The 21,889-nt window shown below is 39.8% G+C and overlaps 1 protein-coding gene and 1 long non-coding RNA gene across 2 annotated transcripts; both read left to right on the top strand.

Moving 5' to 3' along the window:
- The first annotated feature begins 5,135 nt into the window (after positions 1–5,135).
- LOC131134906 (mucin-5AC) lies at positions 5,136–17,942 on the top strand. Its single transcript, XM_078792962.1, has 16 exons — positions 5,136–5,167; positions 5,213–5,322; positions 6,812–6,986; positions 7,304–7,413; positions 7,584–7,755; positions 8,503–8,615; positions 8,717–8,888; positions 9,039–9,148; positions 9,240–9,414; positions 10,400–10,469; positions 11,751–11,871; positions 16,046–16,069; positions 16,493–16,664; positions 16,862–16,971; positions 17,133–17,304; positions 17,813–17,942. The coding sequence occupies exons 1-16, from the start codon at positions 5,136–5,138 to the stop codon at positions 17,940–17,942; spliced, it is 1,968 nt and encodes a 655-aa protein (XP_078649088.1).
- Positions 17,943–18,076: 134 nt separating this feature from the next.
- Positions 18,077–19,859, top strand: LOC144899624 (uncharacterized). The gene is made up of 3 exons (XR_013627906.1): positions 18,077–18,230; positions 18,722–18,825; positions 19,730–19,859. It is a non-coding gene; the product is annotated as an uncharacterized LOC144899624 (long non-coding RNA).
- The last annotated feature ends 2,030 nt before the right edge of the window (positions 19,860–21,889 follow it).

The raw sequence follows: 21,889 nt of genomic DNA, 5'->3' as shown, positions 1-21,889 counted from the left end.
AGATTTGAATCCAAATCTATTTTTGGGCATCTCTGTGTGGAGCATTTTCTCCCTTGTGTGTGTTTGTTTTATCCGGGTCCTCCCACATTCCAGAAATATGAATGTTAGCTTAATTGTGGTGAATGCGAGTGTTTGCACTTGTGGCCCTGATTGGCTGGCGACTGAATCTGTTCTTGTTTCCTTGCTCCTTACAAGGCTTTAATTGGATTTGGCTCACTCAGGTTCCAAGTTGAACTTTTACAATGACTAATTTTAAGCAGAGACGCCCTTTGCACAATAATGATGAATAATGATGTGACCAAAATGATATTTTGCCACCCTCCGATGGTATGAAAATGAGGTGACACACCTGAAACGTCAGGGGTTTTCTAAAGCCTGCTTGTTATAGTGCATATAAACATCCTAATCCAGCCCTTCATATCCTATAGGGTGGTGGGTGAACTGGAGCCTATACCAGCTGACTTTGGCGAGAGGTCGGGTGTACACGTAAAGCGTAGCTGGCAACATGACTTGCAGTGCGATTGCGGCACGCTTGAGTCACCAAAATAGTCCTATGCCATCTGAAGGCCATGCAAACAACACAACATGTCAACGCACACGACACACAAAGTAACCGACTGACAAACATATCTATGTGCAATTTCCATGCAGAAATTACACTCCTATATTTCTGTCGCAAGGCATGCTGGGTAGCTTGTGGTACTCTTTCTCCCAATGTTTTGCCGTGTTTGTCGCATATTTGCTTCATGGCAAAATATGTTTTGGCATGATATGTTTAGACCCACCCCCGAAGCATCCCCCCCGAAGAGACCAGCAAGAGGCCATGGAAGAGCAATCCCAACCAGCAACAGGGCGCCAGCAGGCTGGAGGAGGGCCACACCTCCGAGACTGGTGGGAGACCATACCCCGCTAGGGCAGAAGGGCGCTCCTGACAACCGGAAGGGAGCCCCAGCCCACGGCCGGAGGCACCGCCCCCTCGCACCCCCACACACCCCCAGGAAGCGGAACCCAGCTCGCCCCAGGTAACCCCAGGCCCGATCATTGACACAGGACTGCCCCAGCCGGGACAGAAGAGGCCCGGACCCACTGCCCGATGGAGGACCGGGCGGCAGAGATGGAACACCCAGCGCCAGACCCCCGCAGACCCCACCCCCTGTATATCTATATAGCTATAGATACACACACACACATATATATATATATATATATATATATATATATACACACACATGTAATCATAATAAAACTAATAAGTATTTAATAAATACATAAAAATAGCTCAGACATACATGCACACCCCATCCACTCAATATGCACACAAGCAAGCACACCGTGGACGTCCCCGGGTGGGGTGTGCGGGGCGTTATAGGGCAGGTCCCAGACCCACAACCAGGCCCCGAGCCTAGGGAGACACGGACCGCCAGGGGATAGCACCCCAGATCCCCCTTGACCACGGCGTCGGGGCTACAGCAGCGAGGCAGACAAAGGAGCGGGCGAGGCGGGGAGGCCCGCACATGAGCAAGCGGAGGGGGCGCACAGGCGAGCCGTCCGACACCTGCCCAACAGCTCACCCCCGGAGAGGAAGTTCCACAGCTCCAAGCCACGGGGAGGCCAAGCACCAGAGCCGAGAAGTCAAGACCGGCGCTCAGCCACCAACGGACCTCACCGTCCACCGGGTGGACACGGCAAGCCACCCTTGCTGCATCTGCACAAGGTCCAATTCCATTTTCTGTTTGTTAAGTTGCTCAATGATTCAGCAAAACACTTAGTAGACACTCTCTGATTATCTATAATCACTTTTAAATGGCAAACTAATTGTCGCTCGTTTATGGTTGGGTGTGTGAAATGACATCAACTGGAATGTTCCTGTGGGCGATCTTCCTTGGATGTTCAAGTATTTAAGCTGGGATACGTTGACCATTTTGATCGAGGACAACCAACGGCGGCATCCTGCGCTGTAAGAGCTTTGGCATTTTTCACAGCATAGATTATTATTTGTAAACAACTAATATGTGTACTTGCACTTGTGACTTTTAATAATGCTTTATCATTACGCTTCTTATGAATTGTGCTATTCCAGTATTTATATATTTATTCTCAATCTCTTATTCTAACATTCCAGTTTTACTGTCATTTTCTCAACTGCTATTTCATTTGTTTTATTTTGACTTGTCTTTTCTTACACTGCATGTGAAGAAAATGTAAGAAAATATATCAGGGATTGATCACTTCAGAGCGTAAACAAGTCAACTGGGATAGCTAACAACACTCATCACTTTTTTTCCCCTTTAGATAGAAACATGGCGGCCCAGTTCATGATCGGATGGGTAATGTATCAACTGAAATACTGTACATTAGATTTAATAGAACATTGTGCTAATAATATGTTTTATCCGACAGGTGTGTGTTCTTACTGTGGCCCTGCATGCTGGTACGATCATTTTTAAATCATGCAACCATGCACGATATCATTTATCTACAGTATTATCATCCATGGTAAAAACTGCTTTATGATCTGTTATTATGATCATCTTACATTGATTCCATATGACATATTTTTGATCAAGAACATCAAAACTAATTCTTTGGCATAGTCGGACTCTCCACAGGAATTTTTCTTTTTTTTAATTGATATATAAAACAAGCTGGGCTGCACGGTGTCGAGTGGTTAGTGCACAGACCTCACAGCTAGGAGACCCGAGTTCAATTCCACCCTCGGCCATCTCTGTGTGGAGTTTGCATGTTCTACCCGTGCATGCGTGGGTTTTCTCCGGGTACTCCGGTTTCCTCCCACATTCCAAAAACATGCTAAGTTAATTGGCCACTCCAAATTGTCCGTAGGTATGAATGTGAGTGTGAATGGTTGTTTGTCTATATGTGCCCTGGGATTGGCTGGCCATCAGTCCACGGTGTAAGACAGCTGGGATAGGCTCCAGCACCCCCCCACGACCCTCATGAGAATAAGCAGTAGAAAATGAATGAATATTTTAGATAAAACCTCAAAAAGACTTCTATGAGTTTCACTTGGCCCCTCCATCGTTTTGCTATATTTTTATGTCCATTTTTACGTCTTTTTCTAGGAAACGAGGTGCAAGCTGGTTTTCTGAACGGTCGTTCATGTAAGTTTGTGTTTTCAGCTTGGTTATTCTGGTGCTTTACAAAAGTCCTTTGTTTGTGACTTGTCTTCTGTCACCCCCCATGCAAAACCAACTGCAACCACCATATCCTACCTGGACGTTAGCTCGCCAATGCTGGACTCCATGGTTTAGCAGAAATAACGCTTCTGGGCGCGGGGACTTTGAGACTCTGAAAAAACTGCGCCTTGAACACCCGTCAGAGATCTGTCCGGTGCCCATCGGAATTGAGGTTCAGACGGTATCTGGAGACAATGTGTCTTCAACGGGAGATAATATCACTGTGTAAGAACTGGATATAGCGTGAATATATACACTACCGCTCAAAAGTTTGGGAACACTTGCAAATGTCTTTGTTTTCCAAAGAAAAACAAATTTTCATGCATTTCACAAACATTATTTTTCCATTTTACAAACAAATAAAATGAATGAGATGATTTAGAAAGAGGGATGTATATTTTTGCATAGAGGCCTACTATCAACAACTGTCAGTCCTCTGCATCAATCTCCTGGTATGGCTGCTAATCCAAGTTCATCATTTTATAAGGCTAATAGATGATTAGAAAAGACATCTAAAAATCTCTTACCATGCTGTTAACTACTCCCTTCAGAGAGCAGCACAAACTGGGTCTTAACAAGGACAGAAAAACGCTACACATATATCTGAGAGTGTGTAGTTTAAGACAAAGACCTGGCAGCTGCACTAAATAGTAGCCGTCAAACACCAGTGTCAGTATCAACAGTGAAGCGGCCACTTCGGGATGCTGGACTTCATGGCAGGACTGCCAAGAAAAAGCCATATCTCAGACTGGACAAACACATTTCCAAGTCATCCCAAACTTTTGAGCGGCAGTGTACATATGTTTGATATTTAAGAGATCAACCATCATTGCAAAGTTTAGAAACTTGCAACACAATTAACAGAGTGGAACTGGCTTAAGTTGACAACCCGTCTAAATGCTGAATGGTCTACCACTTTTGTCCATCATTCAGTGAAAAACGTATGAGTTTACGTCGAATGACGTTGAAGTCAATGAAAAGAAATAAGGCAGGGTGGTTGCTAAACAACAAAGGTTTTACAAATCCTTGACTTACATCTCGGAGGAATGGCTAGTTTTGGTTGTGTCGATCCGAGTCAGCCACTCCGAGGAATCTGGACTTAAGCAAGCTCCACTGTATGAAGTATGAAGTGAAATATACATTTGATGAATCATTTGAAGTGCAACTGAATCTGTTTCCCTGTGCAGTTCTGATGCAACCAGAGGATTCATCTGTAAAAATGAAGACCAGTCAAGCGGCCAGTGCTCGGATTATTGTGTTCGTTTTAAGTGCCCCATCAACTTCTGCCCCATAGAAGGTCATCCTTTGTACCTCTTCTTCTTTACTCTATTTTTATACTGTGCACCCAACGGTTTTGACCGTCTCTTTGACATGTTTGTTGACAACCTCACCTGGCAGCCTGTAGAGGGCACTCATCTGACACATATACTGTATTTTGACCTGACGCGCAAATAAATGCTGGGCACCGTTAGGAACAGGCCTTGAACATGTCTGCTTCAAAAGCAGAGGATTAATATTTTCCCTCTGCTTTGAAGGCTTGTTGATAGCAGAGGGAAAATATTCCATTCCTAACAGCACATATAAATATGATCCCTCTCATCCTTGCCGGCTTGGGCAATTGCCCATGTGCCCTACAGCTAGATATACGCAAGTAGATATAACTGGATGGATGATGGAAAAATGTCCCACCTTTGTCATGATTACTCTAGAATGCTGGACGCCGTGGCTTAATGGAGACAAGCCATCCGGTGATGGGGACTTTGAGACTCTTGTTGATCTTCAAAACACTTATGAGTGGCAAATCTGCGAACACCCAATTGAAATCCAGGTCAAAACGGCATCGGGGAAGAGTGTGGAGTCAACGGGCGATGTGATTTATGCGTAAGTACTTGATGTTTTTCATACAATATGTGTGTCTGTGTGGTGTTTTGGCTTTTCAACATGTCTGAAGTGCTCAATTCATCCTACGTACAGTAGGATGAATACATACTGACCCAGTCCTCTTTTTGTCCCTGCAGGGCCGACACAAAAACCGGATTTGTCTGCAGAACTTGCGACCAGCCAAAGGGTTTGTGCTCGGATTATCAAGTTCGTTTCATGTGCCCCCTTGAGTTCTGCAAACCAGAAGGTAATCATACGCCACTTTCAGTTTTTTGTTGTTGTCTAAACCAAACAAATGAACTGTTGAAATGTGGCTTTGGAGTCATTGTAACAAGTCACCAATATTTCTTCAACGAATTCAGATGAAACCAGCTAAGGAAGTATCAACTTTTATCCTTAAACGTTCCATGAAAACTTGTATTTGTCAATTTCAGTTCTTGTGTTCTTTTGTTCAATTGAAAGTACATAAAAACTCTGGCGTTCAAATAAGGAATATATCATGAACTATGAAAGTATACAACTTTAACATTAATTGGTATTGCCGTATTTTCCGGACTATAAGTGGCACTATTTTTCACAGGTTGGCTGTTCCTGCCACTTACACTCCAGAGCGACTTATAATTGAAAAAAGTGTTTATGTTCCATAAACACTGGACACCTTTTGTGTTCATGTTTATTTTTAGTGTAGCTGAATAAGCATTGTGTTAGCATATCTTACACCTATTCAGCCTGTTCTCTATTCTTTAATTGTTACAACTTGCCTTCCAAGAGGACCTAATGTCTGTTTTGGTCAAGTAGTTTGGAAAATAAATTACCCGCAAAAAATGCCACTTATGCTCCAGTGCGACTTATGTATGTTTTTTTCTACCTGATTATGCATTTTTGGCCTTGTGCGACTTATACTCCAGTTCGACTTATGTATGTTTTTTTTACCTAATTATGCATTTTTGGCCTTGTGCAACTTATACTCCAGTGCGACTGATGTATGTTTTTTCTATCTGATTATGCATTTTTGGGCTTGTGCGACTTATACTCCGGAGCAACTTATGTATGTTTTTTTCTACCTGATTATGCATTTTTGGGCTTGTGCGACTTATACTCCAGTGCGACTTATGTATGTTTTTCTCTTCTTGATTATGCATTTTTGGCCTTGTGCGACTTATACTCCAGTTCGACTTATGTATGTTTTTTTTACCTAATTATGCATTTTTGGCCTTGTGCAACTTATACTCCAGTGCGACTTATGTATGTTTTTTCTATCTGATTATGCATTTTTGGGCTTGTGCGACTTATACTCCAGTTCGACTTATGTATGTTTTTTTTCTACCTGATTATGCATTTTTGGCCTTGTGCGACTTATACTCCGGAGCAACTTATGTATGTTTTTTTCTACCTGATTATGCATTTTTGGCCTTGTGCGACTTATACTCCAGTTCGACTTATGTATGTTTTTTTTACCTAATTATGCTTTTTTGGCCTTGTGCGACTTATACTCCAGTGTGACTTATGTATGTTTTTTTTTTACCTAATTATGCTTTTTTGGCCTTGTGCGACTTATAGTCCAGAAAATACGGTACTTTATTACAAAAACACATCATTGTGGTCTACTGTACGTGTTCCACTTGTTCTGCCGTATATCTCCCATCATTGTACCCGAAGAGCAAATGACTGAGCGCTTACGGATGAAATACTTCAAACTACAGCTGAGAATGTTTTTTTTTTTATTATTTCTTTAGTGTGCTATACTCGCTGGTTTAATCAAGATAGCCCCAGCAAAGGGAACGGAGACTCTGAGTTACTTGGCCTGCTACGTCGCAAATTCCCCGATGCAATCTGCGAATACCCAATTGACATCGAGGTGGAAACCGTAGACGGACATAAACCGTCTACAACAGGCGACATCATCCATATGTAAGTACTTTATGTATCACTTATTATGGGAGTAATGCTGATATAAAACTACAAAGTTCTTTTTTTATGAATTAAAAAAAGTCTATAGTAAATCTAAATATATTGCATAATATTACATTAATTAATTCATACTATATAATTTATTTTAAATTATTTTAATTATTATCATTATGTGTCCAGACTTTAGCGACACCATGCAATTTTTTGTCAGAGCACAGGTGAAAGCTTCCATACTTTTCCATGCAATCAGGTCTATTGAATTGAGTTGTGGGCTCTCCAGGCTGTATGGATTAAAACGACCTCTTTCTCATCCACAGAGCTGACCCTGCCATCGGCTTTAGCTGCAAAAATGACGACCAGAAGAGCGGAATTTGCTTTGATTATCGAGTTCGTTTCATCTGCCCCAGCCATTTCTGCAAAGACCAAGGTAATCCTGTGAAATCCGTTGTTGTTGAGGTATTTATGAGTGATATTATTATTATTATTAAGTATTCTCATTTCTTGTGACCTGTATATGTCGCACAATAAAAAATGAGTCTAATTGAAAGCATTCATTTGACAGTCTTGGTATTGATCAACTTGATATGCATTTTGCAGATTGCTACACTAAATGGTTTGATCGTGACAACCCCGCTGGTCGAGGAGACTTTGAGACGCTTGCATCCCTGCGTGATGAAAATCCATATGAAATCTGCAAACACCCACTTGATATCGAAGTCCAAACGACAGATGGTTTCACCGTGGCTGCGACGGGCGATGCGATTGCTGTGTAAGCGCTTGCTGATCTTTCTGTACGGGGAGCAGATATTACCTGCAAAAACATGTACGCGTATGTTTGCCATGATATGGCGATACTTCCGAGAACAGCTCTTCATGCTCTAAAATCCTTTCTCAAGTCAAATACTTGATACTTTGATCATTTGTCCGTTGAAACGATGACTGATCATAAACGTAAAGGTGTGAATTGTGAATAAAGCTTAATTGATATAGTATTTGTATTATAGTATTTCTTAATTGATTAATTAATTTTAATTTGATGATTAAAAAATTTGATTCATTAATTGTAATTTGATGAATTAATTAATTTCATCTCATATTTCATATTATCTTGCACACTGTATTTGTATATAACCCTGGGTAAAATTGTTAATTTGTTAATACTTGGGTTGTTAATATTCTTTATTTTTATATTGTGTATTTTGTACTGCTTAACTGATTCTGTTCTCTTGCTGCTGTGCAATGCTAATTTCCTCACCGAGGGACGAATTAAGGCATATCTTATCTTATTTTTTTATTGTTTAAAATACCATTTTCACATATTTTATACGATTTTGTCTTTGGCTATATCGGCCGTCTGCTTTTCTTACCCTCAAAAGCTTCTCGAATTGAACAATATCAACAAGGTAAAAATATGATCGGACAGCTGTGACAATAAAGTGAAAAATATGGCTCCTATCCTGCCACGATCAAAGTTCCAAAGCTGTGCCGATTGACATGCTGGTGTTTTCCCCAACAGAGCTGACACCATTACAGGATTCGTTTGTGAAAACTACGGTCAGCCTCATGGCGGCTTGTGCTCAGATTATCGCGTTCGCTTCAGGTGTCCCCTGGATTTCTGCAACCCACCAGGTAACCCCGATTCAACCATTTAACGTTGTGTTGTGTGCTAAGAGAGTATCAATTGTCCCGGAACAAGAACTGATTTTATTTGTATGTCATTTCTGCATCAGTATGCTGGACCGAGTGGTTGAACAGCGACAACCCCAGGGACGGGGGTGACTTTGAGACGCTTACTCAACTGAGAAGCAAATTCCCAAACAAAATTTGCGACGTTCCGATTGAAATTAAGGTCGAGACTAAATCCGGAGGCAGTGTGGATTCGACAGGCGATGTGATTTATGTGTAAGTATGGAATGCACCAGCGGTACTTTATACATTCACAGTATATGGGTTTCTCTAGTATTGGAACTCGTGTAATATGTCTCCTGTAATAATCACCTGATATTTGGCCGGACGCCTCACAATGTTCTCACTGAACTTGTCTGCTTGCAGAGCTGACACCGACACTGGATTCATCTGTAAAAATTCAGACCAGAAGAAGGGAATTTGTTCCGATTATCGTGTACGTTTTGAGTGTCCTCTTGACTTTTGCCACGCGAACGGTAAGACAGGGATCATTCCTAAAAAAAAAAACAATCATGGAAATCCATACAAATGAAATGCAACTAACGATAACGATGCTCTGCCCAACAGTGTGCTTCACCGATTGGTTCAATAGTGACAGTCCAAATGGAACGGGGGACTTTGAGCTCTTCGAAAAAATTTCCACCAAGTATCCCGATGTCATCTGTGACCACCCTGTCTCCATAGAAGTTGTCACTGCTGAAGACGGATATCCATTCGTCAATTCTGGGCAGATACCTTACAAGTAAGTTTTAAAAAGTATTGTGGTTAAGATTCAGATGTACAGTATATCTTTTACTGTACACTATGCGGTCAACCAGAAGGTACAATACCGCTCAAAAGTTTGGGATCAAATGTCTTTGTTTTCCAAAAAAAAAAACACATTTTCATGCATTTCACCAACATTTTTTTCCATTTCACAAACAATGAAAATGAATCAGATGATTTTAAAAGAAGGATGTACATTTTTGCATCGATGATTAGAAAAGCCAAACTAAAATCTCTTACCATGCTGTTAACTACTCCTTTCAGAGAGCAGCACAAACTGGGTCTAACAAGGACAGAAAAACGATGCATATCTGAGAGTATGTAGTTTAAGACAAAGACGCCTCGCAGGTCGTAACCTGGATTGCCAAGAAAAAGCCATATCTCAAACTGGCCCAAAAAAATTCCAAGCTTGTAAGATTATAGCATAAAATTGAAATATTAAAGAAGAAATAAAGTCATAATTAAAAATGAAAACTTACAATAGAATGTTGGAATACTTGAACACACAACGGCGAAAATGGAAATGAGTTAAAATGGAAAAATGAAAAAAAAAGCTGTATTCTAACATGAAAAAAGGCATTATGGGAATAACGTCAGCATCCCAAAAATAAATTTACAATGATTATTTAAGAAACAAATATTTGGGGAAAAAATATCAAAAAGTTCATACTAATAATACACTTATTCGCCTACATTGTGAATACATTGCTATACCTTCTTAGCATAGCCACTCATGTTTCTCCACAAAATCCCAAAGTGTCCCTTTCATCCTTTCATTTTTTGAGTATTTGGCCCTTGGTTGAAAACATGTGGATACGCCTGTTCTCGGCCAGGTTGCAAGTTGAAAAATAAACGATTTATTCAAAGTCCAACTACATATTAAAACAGAAATATGAAAACCTAAATTTCTTTGTTACTAAAGAGTAAACACGACTAAATGGTGTGAACCCTTTTTTTTTTAGGTTCAGTCCTTCTGAAGGTTTTGCCTGTCGCCACAGTGACCAGAAGGGTGAAGACTGCTATGACTACCAAGTACGCTTTGGATGCCTGTGCGGATGAGATAACAGCAAGCCACTGATTTCCTGAAACATTCAGAGGTCAAGACTTCCTCTAAAAAAATCAGTTACGGTGGATGGGTAAACAGAATGAAATGAAATATGATTCATACTTGTCTTCTTGTCATCACTGACTTCGCAATCAAATAAAGGTAACATATCAAAACTGGTCATGGTTGATTTGTTCCTGACATGCAAGTTACATAGAAGAATGTCACATGATTACATCTGGCTCAGCTTTGTCTGGTCTGGTACAACAACTTCACACTCCAACCTTCCCTAAATATGAACAAGACCCTGAGATACAAGAACTCGTCCACCCGGGGCAAGAACTCACGCCCAACACGGTCAAATCCCTTTTCCAACTGAGAACCATGGCCTCAGATTTGGACTTATGAGTCTGATCCCAGAAGCTTGACACTCGAGTAAACGCAGAAGGTCACGGCCCGATAAGGCCATCAGGACCACATCGTCTGCAAACAGTAGAGACCAGATCCGTAGGCCCCAAAACTGAACTCCATTGATGTTTGAGCTGTACATAACATTTCTGTCCATGAAGATTACGAAGAAAATCAGTGACAAAGTTCACCAGAAACAGGCTCGACTTCGTGCTGGCAATGCGAACCAGGCTTCTGCTCCAAGTGGACAAGAAACCGTATGGCACCAATCCCATTCTCCCGGAGCACCCCCCACAGGACACTTCGAGGGACACGGTCCAATACCTTTTCCGAGACCACAAAGCACATGTAGACCGGATGGGCAAATTCCTATGTACCCCCCAGTACACCTGCAAGGCTGTAGCGGAGATTGGACTTACGGCCTTACCCTTATCCCCTTACCCTTCCCTCCAGCACACTGGATAAGACTTTCCTAGGGAGGCTGAGTGTGAACCCCCTATAGTTGTCCCACAACCTCCAACCTACTACCACCCTGGTCTGCAAATCCAGAGGCGCGAGTAATACAATAGTTACCTTTACTGGTAACTAGTTACTTTTGTAGTGGAGTAACTCAGTTACTTTTTTGGAGAAGTAACTACTAACGATAACGAATGACTTTTTGAAAGTAACGTGCCCAACACTGTTGGTAACTCATTCAGTGCCAAAGACATCTGTTGACGTCTTTTCAAAACCTAACGACCAAAAGTAAAGACGTCCATCAACGTCTTTTGCTTTTCCTGCGGGAGCAACAGGTCAACAAGTCTTACGCATCCTGGGTGTGAATTTCAGACTCGTACTCAATGTATTTTCTGTCCCAGCAGGGGGGAATAGTTCTATTTTCCTGTGATTGGCGGCAACAGAAGTTGCTGAACTGTGGACTTCCAGAGGAAAACGGACGAATCCAGCAGAGACAAAAGTACAGGCAGCTTCCACTGGGACAGAGTTTGTCCTGCTGGGAATCTGTCACAATCGCAAAAGATAGAGGTGACCTTGGTGACGCCGTTGTTGTACTTGTTGTATGCACACACACGTCAATCGTTTACACACACATGTAAACATCTGTGAATAGTTCAGAATCTGTTACGGTAATGGTAATGCTAATGCTAATGGTTTAATTTCATTTGAACATGCATCAGATTCCAATTGAGTGCATCCCATAATCAGTTCACAGTTCCACATGTCCAAAAGGAGTAGGAAGAAGCAAAGCTTATTAAATCCTACCCCTCCATCTGGTACTTTTACAATCACTAACTCTTACATTTGTTCACTTCCTGCTTTCCATAATACAGTTTAAGGTTTTTTTTGTGTTTTTTTGTTTTTTTAATAATGCAAGTATGAGGTGATATGACCATCCAATGACATAATGGGTACCATTATTATTACATTGTTATGTTCTAAACCAGGGGTGGGCAAATATTTTGACTTGTGGGCCGCACTGAGTTAACAAAATTCTCCGGGGGGCCAGAACATATATTTAACATATATATTTATATAAATAAATATTTATATATTTAAATATGTATATAATATAATATATATATATTTTTATACATTTATTTATATAAATAAAATATATATATATATATTAAATATTTAAATATATCATTACATATTTAAATAAAAATGTATTAACACACACACACTATTTTATGCTTATAATTTTCCTTTAATTATTAATCTAATTTTATCTGTAAAAGTGTTATACTATCAGCTGTATGTTCTCATGTTCTTTTTTTCCGGAGCACTTTAATCATCAGACCACATCAAACTATGTCATTTAATTTAACAGTTTTGTTGGGGTTTTTTTTACTAAATAAGACATCCGACTAGCAAGTCATGTTGCTAGTTTGTATGAATATATTAAAAATTGAAATACGGTCGAGTAGTTAGCACGCAGACCTCACAGCTAGGAGACCAGGGTTCAATTCCACCCTCGACCATCTCTGTGTGGAGTTTGCATGTTCTCCCCATGCATGCGTGGGTTTTCCTCCCACATTCTAAAAACATGCTAGGTTAATTGGCGACTCCAAATTGTCCATAGGTATGAATGTGAGTGTGAATGGTTGTTTGTCTATATGTGCCCTGTGATTGGCTGGCCACCAGTCCAGGGTGTACCCCGCCTCTTGCCCAAAGACAGCTGGGATAGGCTCCAGCACCCCCTGCGACCCTTGTGAGGAAAAGCGGTAGAAAATGAATGAAAGTTGAAAGACCTGGAAAGGAACTGGCGGGCCGGATTCAAACGCTTGGTGGGCCGCATGTGGCCCCCGGGCCGTAGTTTGCCCACCCCTGTTCTAAACAGTGGCGGCATTCGGCTTATTAGGGGGCTTCAGCCCCCCTAAAATGTTCTTATGCACCCCTAAATAATTTGATATTTTTATAGATTGTTTTATTTTTTGTAGATTTTTTTTTTTTACAAAAAAAATCTCTGACAAAGTTCATATCATAGGGCAAAAGCAGGCTAATAAACAATCCAATAAGCAAGCTAATACTAGCCTACTACTAGTAGTAGTAGAAGTAGTAATAATCAGAATAAGAATAATGATGATAATAATAATAATAATAGGCTAATTAATAATATTATATAATGATTATTATATAATTGATGTCCACTGGTTTTGCAGTATAGATTGTGTGTACTTGTGTACATTTAATGGTATCTCTACTAAATCTGTCCAAAAGTGGGAAAGTTATATGGCGCTTCTTGTTCCTTATTTGTTTTTTTGGATTTTGGGGGATTTTTTTGAATGTCTACTACATTCATTCATATCTTGTGTGTCTCCAGGGGGCTAAGCCCCCCCGTCCTCAGAACCTAGTGACGCCCCTGGTTGTAAATCTGTGAATAAATGTAGTTATTTTGGTATGAAAATCATTTTCTCCTGTTGAAATGTTTGAGGTGTTGGACTTGAATTTGCTTCTCTGCAGAAAAAGCCGTTAGACGTGGTTGTGCGAGTGAATGAAGAAAACAATAAGTAATAACATGTTATTATGTATTGATTGTGTTAGTGGCTGTTGTCTTACAGCATTCCAAGCGGCGTTCCAATAAGCATTTCAAAACAATAAGCCTTTCCGACACTGCAAATAGTAACATAACATACGAAAGCTAGCGTATTTAGTACACAACTAACTGAAATGATTTAGTATAGGAACCAACAACATAGACAAGGACTGAAGTAGATGTGTGCAAATTCTGGTATTCCTGTGGTCCTGATAGTTTTTACTGATCCTAGAATTATATCTGAAAGAAAGTGGAGTCAACAGAATGAATAAACGTATGAATGACTATGATGGAGGGTGCAGAACGCTGTGGAAAGAAGGACAAAGGGACTATTATCTTTGCAATGAGGTCAGATAACAGATACGGATTGCAGGACGGTTTGTCCGATCTGTAGGGTCGGTCTGGTCAAACTGGTCAAGATTTCAATAACTCATAACATGGAAACAACAAAAAGTAGCACATCCCAACCGGTGCTGGTGTGTCTCGTGTAAGAGGTCACAGCTATCCTGAGATAGTCCTGTATCACCGAAGACCTTCAGGATACTGACTGGTTCTTCACTGAGCTCTGAAGGACATTTGGGTTGTGGCTCCGAATGCTCGGTTTCAGATGTCTACGTCAACAACCGTTAACTGTGGAATTGAATCAAATCGATTGCACCGCACTGGATCATTCTGGTTTTAAAATGTATCGTATGGGAACCTGCGTGTCTGGATTCCATTGGAATTGTCCATCACAACGCGATTTACATCCCTCGTCAAAAGTGCCCGCTTAAATTTCTGCAAATAAATCATACTTTAATACAATATAAAGTAGTCAGTGAACTTTTATAAATGTACATTTACTGTACTCTCAAAATAAGTACACTGCCATTTATTCATAAACCCCTGGCAAGAAAACTGAGTACACTTCGATGTGAAAATGTCCAAAGAATTTCACATCATTTTAAAAGCCGCACATGAAGACAAATAGGAATCCTACTCGGTTTCAGGGTCAGGTCTGGAACCAATTAATATGATAAACATGGTATTACTGTATATTATTCTGCTTATGAATTCATACAGTGGTGAGAGTTGTGATGTGATGTAAAATATACAAGTTGCAAGTCCAACTTATGCCACGTTATCTTATAAATTGCTTGGTGTGCAGATAACGAGGACGGAACGACTAAAGCACAACAACGGGTCAACTTGAGCCCTGATTTCATTTTATCGGACTGTTTGTGCCACCAGTTTGATTTCTTCCAAGGTTAGCAAGCCTTTAGTGTTTTTATTCACGCTTGAGCAATGCCAGCAATTCATATTAATAAATATTCATATATTATCCGGCTCGGAATTGCATTTCTGAATGATATGTCCACTGGATAAAGGACTACCGCTGCTTTAGGAACCCCGTAACCTCTGGCATCTTTGGGTGCGTGGAAGTCTGTCAAGTGGAATGTTTCTTTGAATGATTGGTTATCTCTCGCCAAAAGTATTTAAGGCTGCCCGCTTCCACCATTTGGACGGACGACAACCAACAACCAGCATCCTGTATGGTAAGAGCTTTCACACTTATAACAGCGCGTAATAATTATTATTATTATGGACTCTTAAAACAAATTAACACATTTCTTCATTTTTTTTTAAAGGATAGAAACATGGCATCCTCAATAATAATTGTATGGGTAATGTATAAAATTTATTGAAATACTGCTAATAAGATTTAAAAGTACATTGTGCTAATAATAATAATAATAATAATACATTTGATCCTGCAGGCGTTTGTCCTGATTGCGGCCCTGCATGTTGGTAAGACCATTTAAAAATGATTACTTATTTTTAATGAATACTGATTATTTATAGAATTATACATTGATCAAGAATGTCAAAATAATACAACTTAAATAAATGGATTTGACGTTGAAAAAGCGTCATAATTTATGTGAAATTGGCATGTGATGTTTTAAAGAAACTTCGCTGTGAATGCTCCTCCATGTCTACTAGGTTGCGTTTACATACAAATGGTATTGGTATATGTGGTATATGGTAGTATTTTCTTCTATGGCTTCCATTTGGTCTGTGCTGGATCCATCATCATTTCCTTGGTTTTTATAGCTAGCCTCTTTTTTTCCCCATTTTTAGGAAACAATGTGGAAGCCGCAACAGGTAAGCAGGCTACATGTTGTTTATTTGGGATATATGAGCTATCAAAGGTACTAAACAGTATTACTACCCAAAGCCTTGCCTTTAAAGTATGACTGAAGTACTCGGCATGACCTTTGACGACAAGCAATGATGATACAAGCTTTTAGTTCAATGAACTGTGATTGGCTGGCGACCCACCTACTGTATCTCCCAAAGTCAGCTGAGATCGGGTCCAGCAGAGCCATGTCTCGCGCCTCCCGCCTGGTCTGACATCCTCAGTCACACCACTCTAAAGAACACACAAACACACATTTGGGGTGACATTTATAGGGTGCCAAACCTCAGAGAGAACCTCAGAACCTCATAGTAGCCAATCAACTCATGGTAATATTTGTATCCATTTTGGTATTGATCAAGTTTTTCAACCTGATACGCCTTCTTCAGGTTGCTACACTAAATGGTTTGATCGAGACGACCCCTCCGGTAACGGAGACTACGAGACTCTCCGTGACCTGCAAAAGGAGAATCCAGGTCAAATCTGCCAAACCCCCACTGATATCGAAGTCCTTACTACATCTGGGATGAGCGTGGCTTCAACGGGCGAAGTGATTGCCACGTAAGTACTCGCTGTATTACCAGCAAAAACATTCCTTTGATTGAAAATGAAATCAGATAGACACAATTAGCATTTAGCTAGTCCACTAATCCAAAAACGATGTCTGACTTAGTGGACCATTAAATTAATTGTCAGTTGCAGGCATAGTTATGGTGTTCCAAACTGGTCCTGATTGACATGATTGTGTTTCCCAACAGATGGAACAGCAAGGTGGGATTCATCTGTCAAAACTCTGACCAGAAGAACGGCTTTTGCTCGGATTATCGTGTTCGTTTCAAGTGTCCGGTCAATTTCTGCGCCCCAAAAGGTAAAAACCTCATGACTTAAACATCCCGATTATATGGACTTCATGTATTGGATCTGATCTACATCCAATACACCAGCGCTTTGTAAAAATGATATGAATTACTAAATACGGTACATGATTATCTTGGTATTGATCAACTCAACTTCATACGCCTTCTTCAGGTTGCTATACTAGATGGTTTGATCGAGACGACCCCTTTGGTTACGGAGACTACGAGACTCTGCGTGACCTGCAAAAGGAGAATCCGGGTCAAATCTGCAAAACCCCCACTGATATCGAAGTCCTTACTACATCTGGGATGAGCGTGGCTTCAACCGGCGATGTGATTGCCATGTAAGTACTCGCTGTAGGGGAGCGTGTATTACCAACAAAAACATTTCTTTGATTGAAATTGAAACCAGATAACTCAAAATAACTAAAAATAACTAAACAAGCGCAAAATAGACTATTGGCGGTCATTTCATTCCTTTTTTTCCCCTCAAAGTCTCCTGTGTCCACCAATGTATTCCCAGAGTTTGTTAGTAAGGTATAAATATATCAACAATATCAACAATGCAAGGACGGTTATTTTCCACACTCACATCTGACTTGGGTGGATATTTCTCCTCCGAGTATCCACACTTGGGAATTTATTAGAGTAGGTTTTGACAGCGAGTTGCGAGTTCAAAACAAGCTGTGGACTCCAACATGTCCAGCAGTTCATAAACACAATTAGCATTTAGCTAGTCCACTAATCCAAAAAAGATGTCTGGCTAGTGGACGATTAAAATAATTGTTAGTTGCAGGCATAGTTATGGTGTTCCAAACTGGTCCTGATTGACATGATTGTGTTTCCCAACAGATGGAACAGCAAGGTGGGATTCATCTGTAAAAACTCTGACCAGAAGAACAGCTTTTGCTCGGATTATCGTGTTCGTTTCAAGTGTCCCCTCGATTTCTGCTCCCGAAGAGGTAAAAACCTCATGACTTAAACATCGCAATTATATCGACTTAATGTATTGGATCTGAATGTATTGGATCTGAATTACTAAAAGAGGTATGTGATTATGTTGGTATTGATCAACTCAACTTCATACGCCTTCTGCAGGTTGCTATACTAAATGGTTTGATCGAGACGACCCCTCCGGTAACGGAGACTACGAGACTCTACGTGACCTGCTAAGGGAGCATCCGGGTCAAATCTGCCAAACACCCCGAGATATTGAAGTCCAAACTACATCTGGCATGAGCGTGGCTTCAACAGGCGATGTGATTCATACGTAAGTACTTGCTGTAAGGGGAGCGTGTATTACCTGCAAAAACATTTCTTTTTATTTTTTCTATTTCTATTTAACAAATGAAATAAAGGTCAATAGTGCAAAATGACTAAAGAAAAGCAAAATGTACCATTTGCCCCCAGAGCCTCCCTTGGATGAAGAAATTTGTCTTTGTGTCAAAATTATTGTTACCAAATTTACATCAATGCTGCTTTTGTTAAAATTGGACAAAAGTCAAATTCTCCAAGTCTAACAATTTGAAAGAAAGTCATAAATATTAAAAACTAAAAAAGGCTGCCTTAACTCGCTTGCACTCGGGCGGCGCCATCTTAATTAATCATTGAGTAAACATTGTTAAATTCCTTTTACTCTTTTCAGAGCACAAATAACAACATAAAAATGTAACAATATGAGCAACACAACAACAACAAAAATATATATTTTTTATCATTCCATTTATCCACCTGATTGACATGACTGTGCTTTACCAACAGATCCGACTCCAAGACAGGATTCATCTGTAAAAACATGGATCAGAAGCATGGGATGTGCTCGGATTATCGCATTCGTTTCTGGTGTCCCTTCTGTCCCCCTTCAGGTAACCACTTTGTGAATTGAAGCATTTTCATAGGCCAAATGTGGTACAGTCACTGACTTCGGATTTGAGTTAGGTATGATTTACATCACTATCGATATATGGCATCTATAATCTAATCTGGCATATTTACATTTGTAAAAATGTTCATTAATATTTGCTGTTCCCTATTTAAATCAATCAAATTATTAAAAATAAATCACAGTCTAGGATCGCAACTCAAATATAACCCGAGGACCACCTGTATTTATCCCATATTTTCCCGACTATAAGTCACACTTTTTTTCATAGGTTGGCTGTTCCTGCCACTTGTACTCCAGAGCGACTTATAAATGAAAAAAATATTTATGTTCCATAAACACTGGACACCTTTTGTGTTCATGTTTATTTTTAGTGTAGCTGAATAAGCATTGTGTTAGCATATCTTACACCTATTCAGCCTGTTCTCTATTCTTTTATTGTTATAACTTGCCTTCCAAGATGACCTAATGTCTGTTTTGGTCAAGTAGTTTGGAAAATAAATTACCCGCAAAAAATGACACTTATACTCCAATGTTACTGAGGTATGTTTTTTTCTAACTGATTATGCATTTTTGGCCTTGTGCGACTTATACTCCAGTGCGACTTATGTATTTTTCGACCTGATTATGCATTTTTGGCCTTGTGCTACTGATACTCCAGTGCGACTTATGTATGTTTTTTCTACCTAATTATGCATCTTTGGCATTGTGCGACTTATACTCCGGAGCGACTTATGTATGTTTTTTTTCTACCTAATTATGCTTATTTGGCCTTGTGCGACTTATACTCCACAGTGACTTATAGTCCAGAAAATACGGTATATGTATGTATGTATGTACGTATATGTATCGTATATGACTAACCAGTGTGAATCCTTTTTTTCCAGAAATGGTTCCTATTCATCGGGTCTGACCTGTTTAAATACCATCAAGTCACGGCCCTTCCTGACAACTCCTTTAAAGCTATTGATTTACTCTAAAAAAATTACTCATTTATGGAATATGGCTAAATTCAACTAAATGTAAATGAATTAGAACTGTAATTTGGATCAAATCAGTCTCAAATAAAGGTAGCATATTACAAGTGGTCAATGTGTTTGTTTCTCACATGCAAGAGACATTAAAACATCACATGATTATGTTTGCATAAGCAGTGTATGTAAGATGTTTACAATGAATGATAGAGTTTATGGTTTGTATAAGACACAAAAAAGATATCTAAATCCAGATGAATACATTAAACCACCAAAACCGTACAATAAAGGCAATTACTCTTATTTCTGTCAGTTCTACTGGAAAATCTAATTGTCGTTGAATGCACAGTTGGCAGGAAACAAAAGACATTTCAGATCATAGAAGGTCAGTGAAGGCATCAGCAGCGAACTGACACAACAGCAACACAATAGCCAAATCAGACACAATCGACATGAATTCCACCATTAAAGTGATCAAAATCTTAAAACCAGTTGGAAATTTGCATTTTGCACATTTTTTTTTGAAAGATCCAAAGCATTACAACAACAACAAAAAAAAAACAGAAGGCGGTCCTTCACCCAAATCTGCCATCTGCTTTCTGTTTGGAGTAGTGCTACTTCATCCCCCAGAGTCATTGTTTCCCCAACCTTCCCTAGCGTCAATCATGTCCTCTCATGCCGATCGTCCCAGTCATTCATTTTTCTGCCTTTTTTCCTGTTTGCCAACCGCTGCTATTTAGTATGTTCTTGTGCTTCTTGCCGTTTTGGACTCACTTTTGCAGCATGCAAGCTACAAGTCAAAATCATCTCTATCACTAAACATATACTGGATATAAAATTTGAAATACTATTGTATACTAATATTAATTTTTAGTATTTTACATTCACATTTTCAAAGTTTACAGGTAGTTGATATCATAATTCTAATCAATCCGATGATAAATATAATTATATCTAATTTCTTAATGGTTGCGTAAATAACCTGAGTACCTGAGTAACCTGAGTCAAAATAGCTACACGCTGTTCATTAGATACGCAAATGATGATGCAAACGATGATGCAGCCAAATTTGCGGCGTATTAAAAAGGGTTGGCCAGGTAGACACGTTTTCCACTGCATCATGAAATAACAGTTTAAGAAACAGAAGTGCTGTGGCGAAAAAGCCCAAATAGAATCAAATAGAAGGACTTACACAGATTCAAATCTTTGCAAACAGATGTAGAATGCGGAACGGTCCGCTTTTCAGGATCCGTCTGGTCAAGCCGGATTCTGAGTTTAAGACATGCAAATCAGTCGTAGCAAAGAACCACATTCCAACAGGGGCTGGTGTGTCTTGTGCAAGAGGTCACATTAAAAGGAGATCCGTCCTCGGATAGTCCGGAATCACCAAATACTTTCAGGCCACTGATTTGTCTTACCAGTCAAATCCGTACAAGAAAGATAACATGCAGACAATGATAGAAATAGAAATAGAAATATACGTACTTGGAAGATAAGACATGATACTGCTACTCTTTGGAATCTTGGACTGGTTTTTGACTTGAATATCTCAGGAGTAGCAGATACCGTTTATGTCTCCATAGCAACGGAGATGGATTACAGTGCAACCCTATTAAGTTGACAACAACCCGGCCAACTCATCAAGCCCTGCTCCACAGTGTTATCCATGCCAGGTGATTTGTACAGAGAAAGAAGTATATATTGTGTTAGTTTTTTTTTTTTTTATATAGTATTTTCAATTGAGGGGCCGGTGTAAAAACATTTGTGTCCCCAAGGCAGGGCATGGCAGAAAATAACTGAGGACCACTGCCTTGGGGGTCTGTCGTCTTTAGCATTTTTGGGCGTGTGAAATGCCTTGAAATGGAAAATGTCCTTGCCTTAAAGTATTTAAGGCTGGATGCGTTGACCATTTTGGCAAGACGACCAGCCGCAGCATCCTATCCTGTAAGTACTGTCACTTTTTTATTTGCATGCGATATCATTTGTTAACTTTAGGATGCTCTCTTTCTTCAGAACTACGTGTTTGTATACTTGCAATTGGGACTCAAGTTGAATAAAGAAAAAATACCTTAT

This window comes from Doryrhamphus excisus, linkage group LG8 (assembly GCF_037039965.1).
Source record: "Doryrhamphus excisus strain RoL-2023G ecotype Guam linkage group LG8, RoL_Dexc_Guam_v1.1, whole genome shotgun sequence".
Taxonomy (NCBI): Eukaryota; Metazoa; Chordata; class Actinopteri; order Syngnathiformes; family Syngnathidae; genus Doryrhamphus; species Doryrhamphus excisus.
The sequence above is the reverse complement of the archived record's forward strand: the minus strand, read 5'-3'. Positions and strand labels throughout refer to the sequence as shown.

What these genes read in the sequence shown, in the direction of transcription:
- LOC131134906 (XM_078792962.1), top strand. Translation starts at nt 5,136, where the DNA reads ATGTCTGAAGTGCTCAATTCATCCTACGTACA. An exon ending in CTCAATTCATCCTACGTACA is followed by an intron (nt 5,168 to 5,212) that starts GTAGGATGAATA and finishes TTGTCCCTGCAG; the next exon opens with GGCCGACACAAAAACCGGAT. An exon ending in ACGGGCGATGCGATTGCTGT is followed by an intron (nt 7,756 to 8,502) that starts GTAAGCGCTTGC and finishes TTTCCCCAACAG; the next exon opens with AGCTGACACCATTACAGGAT.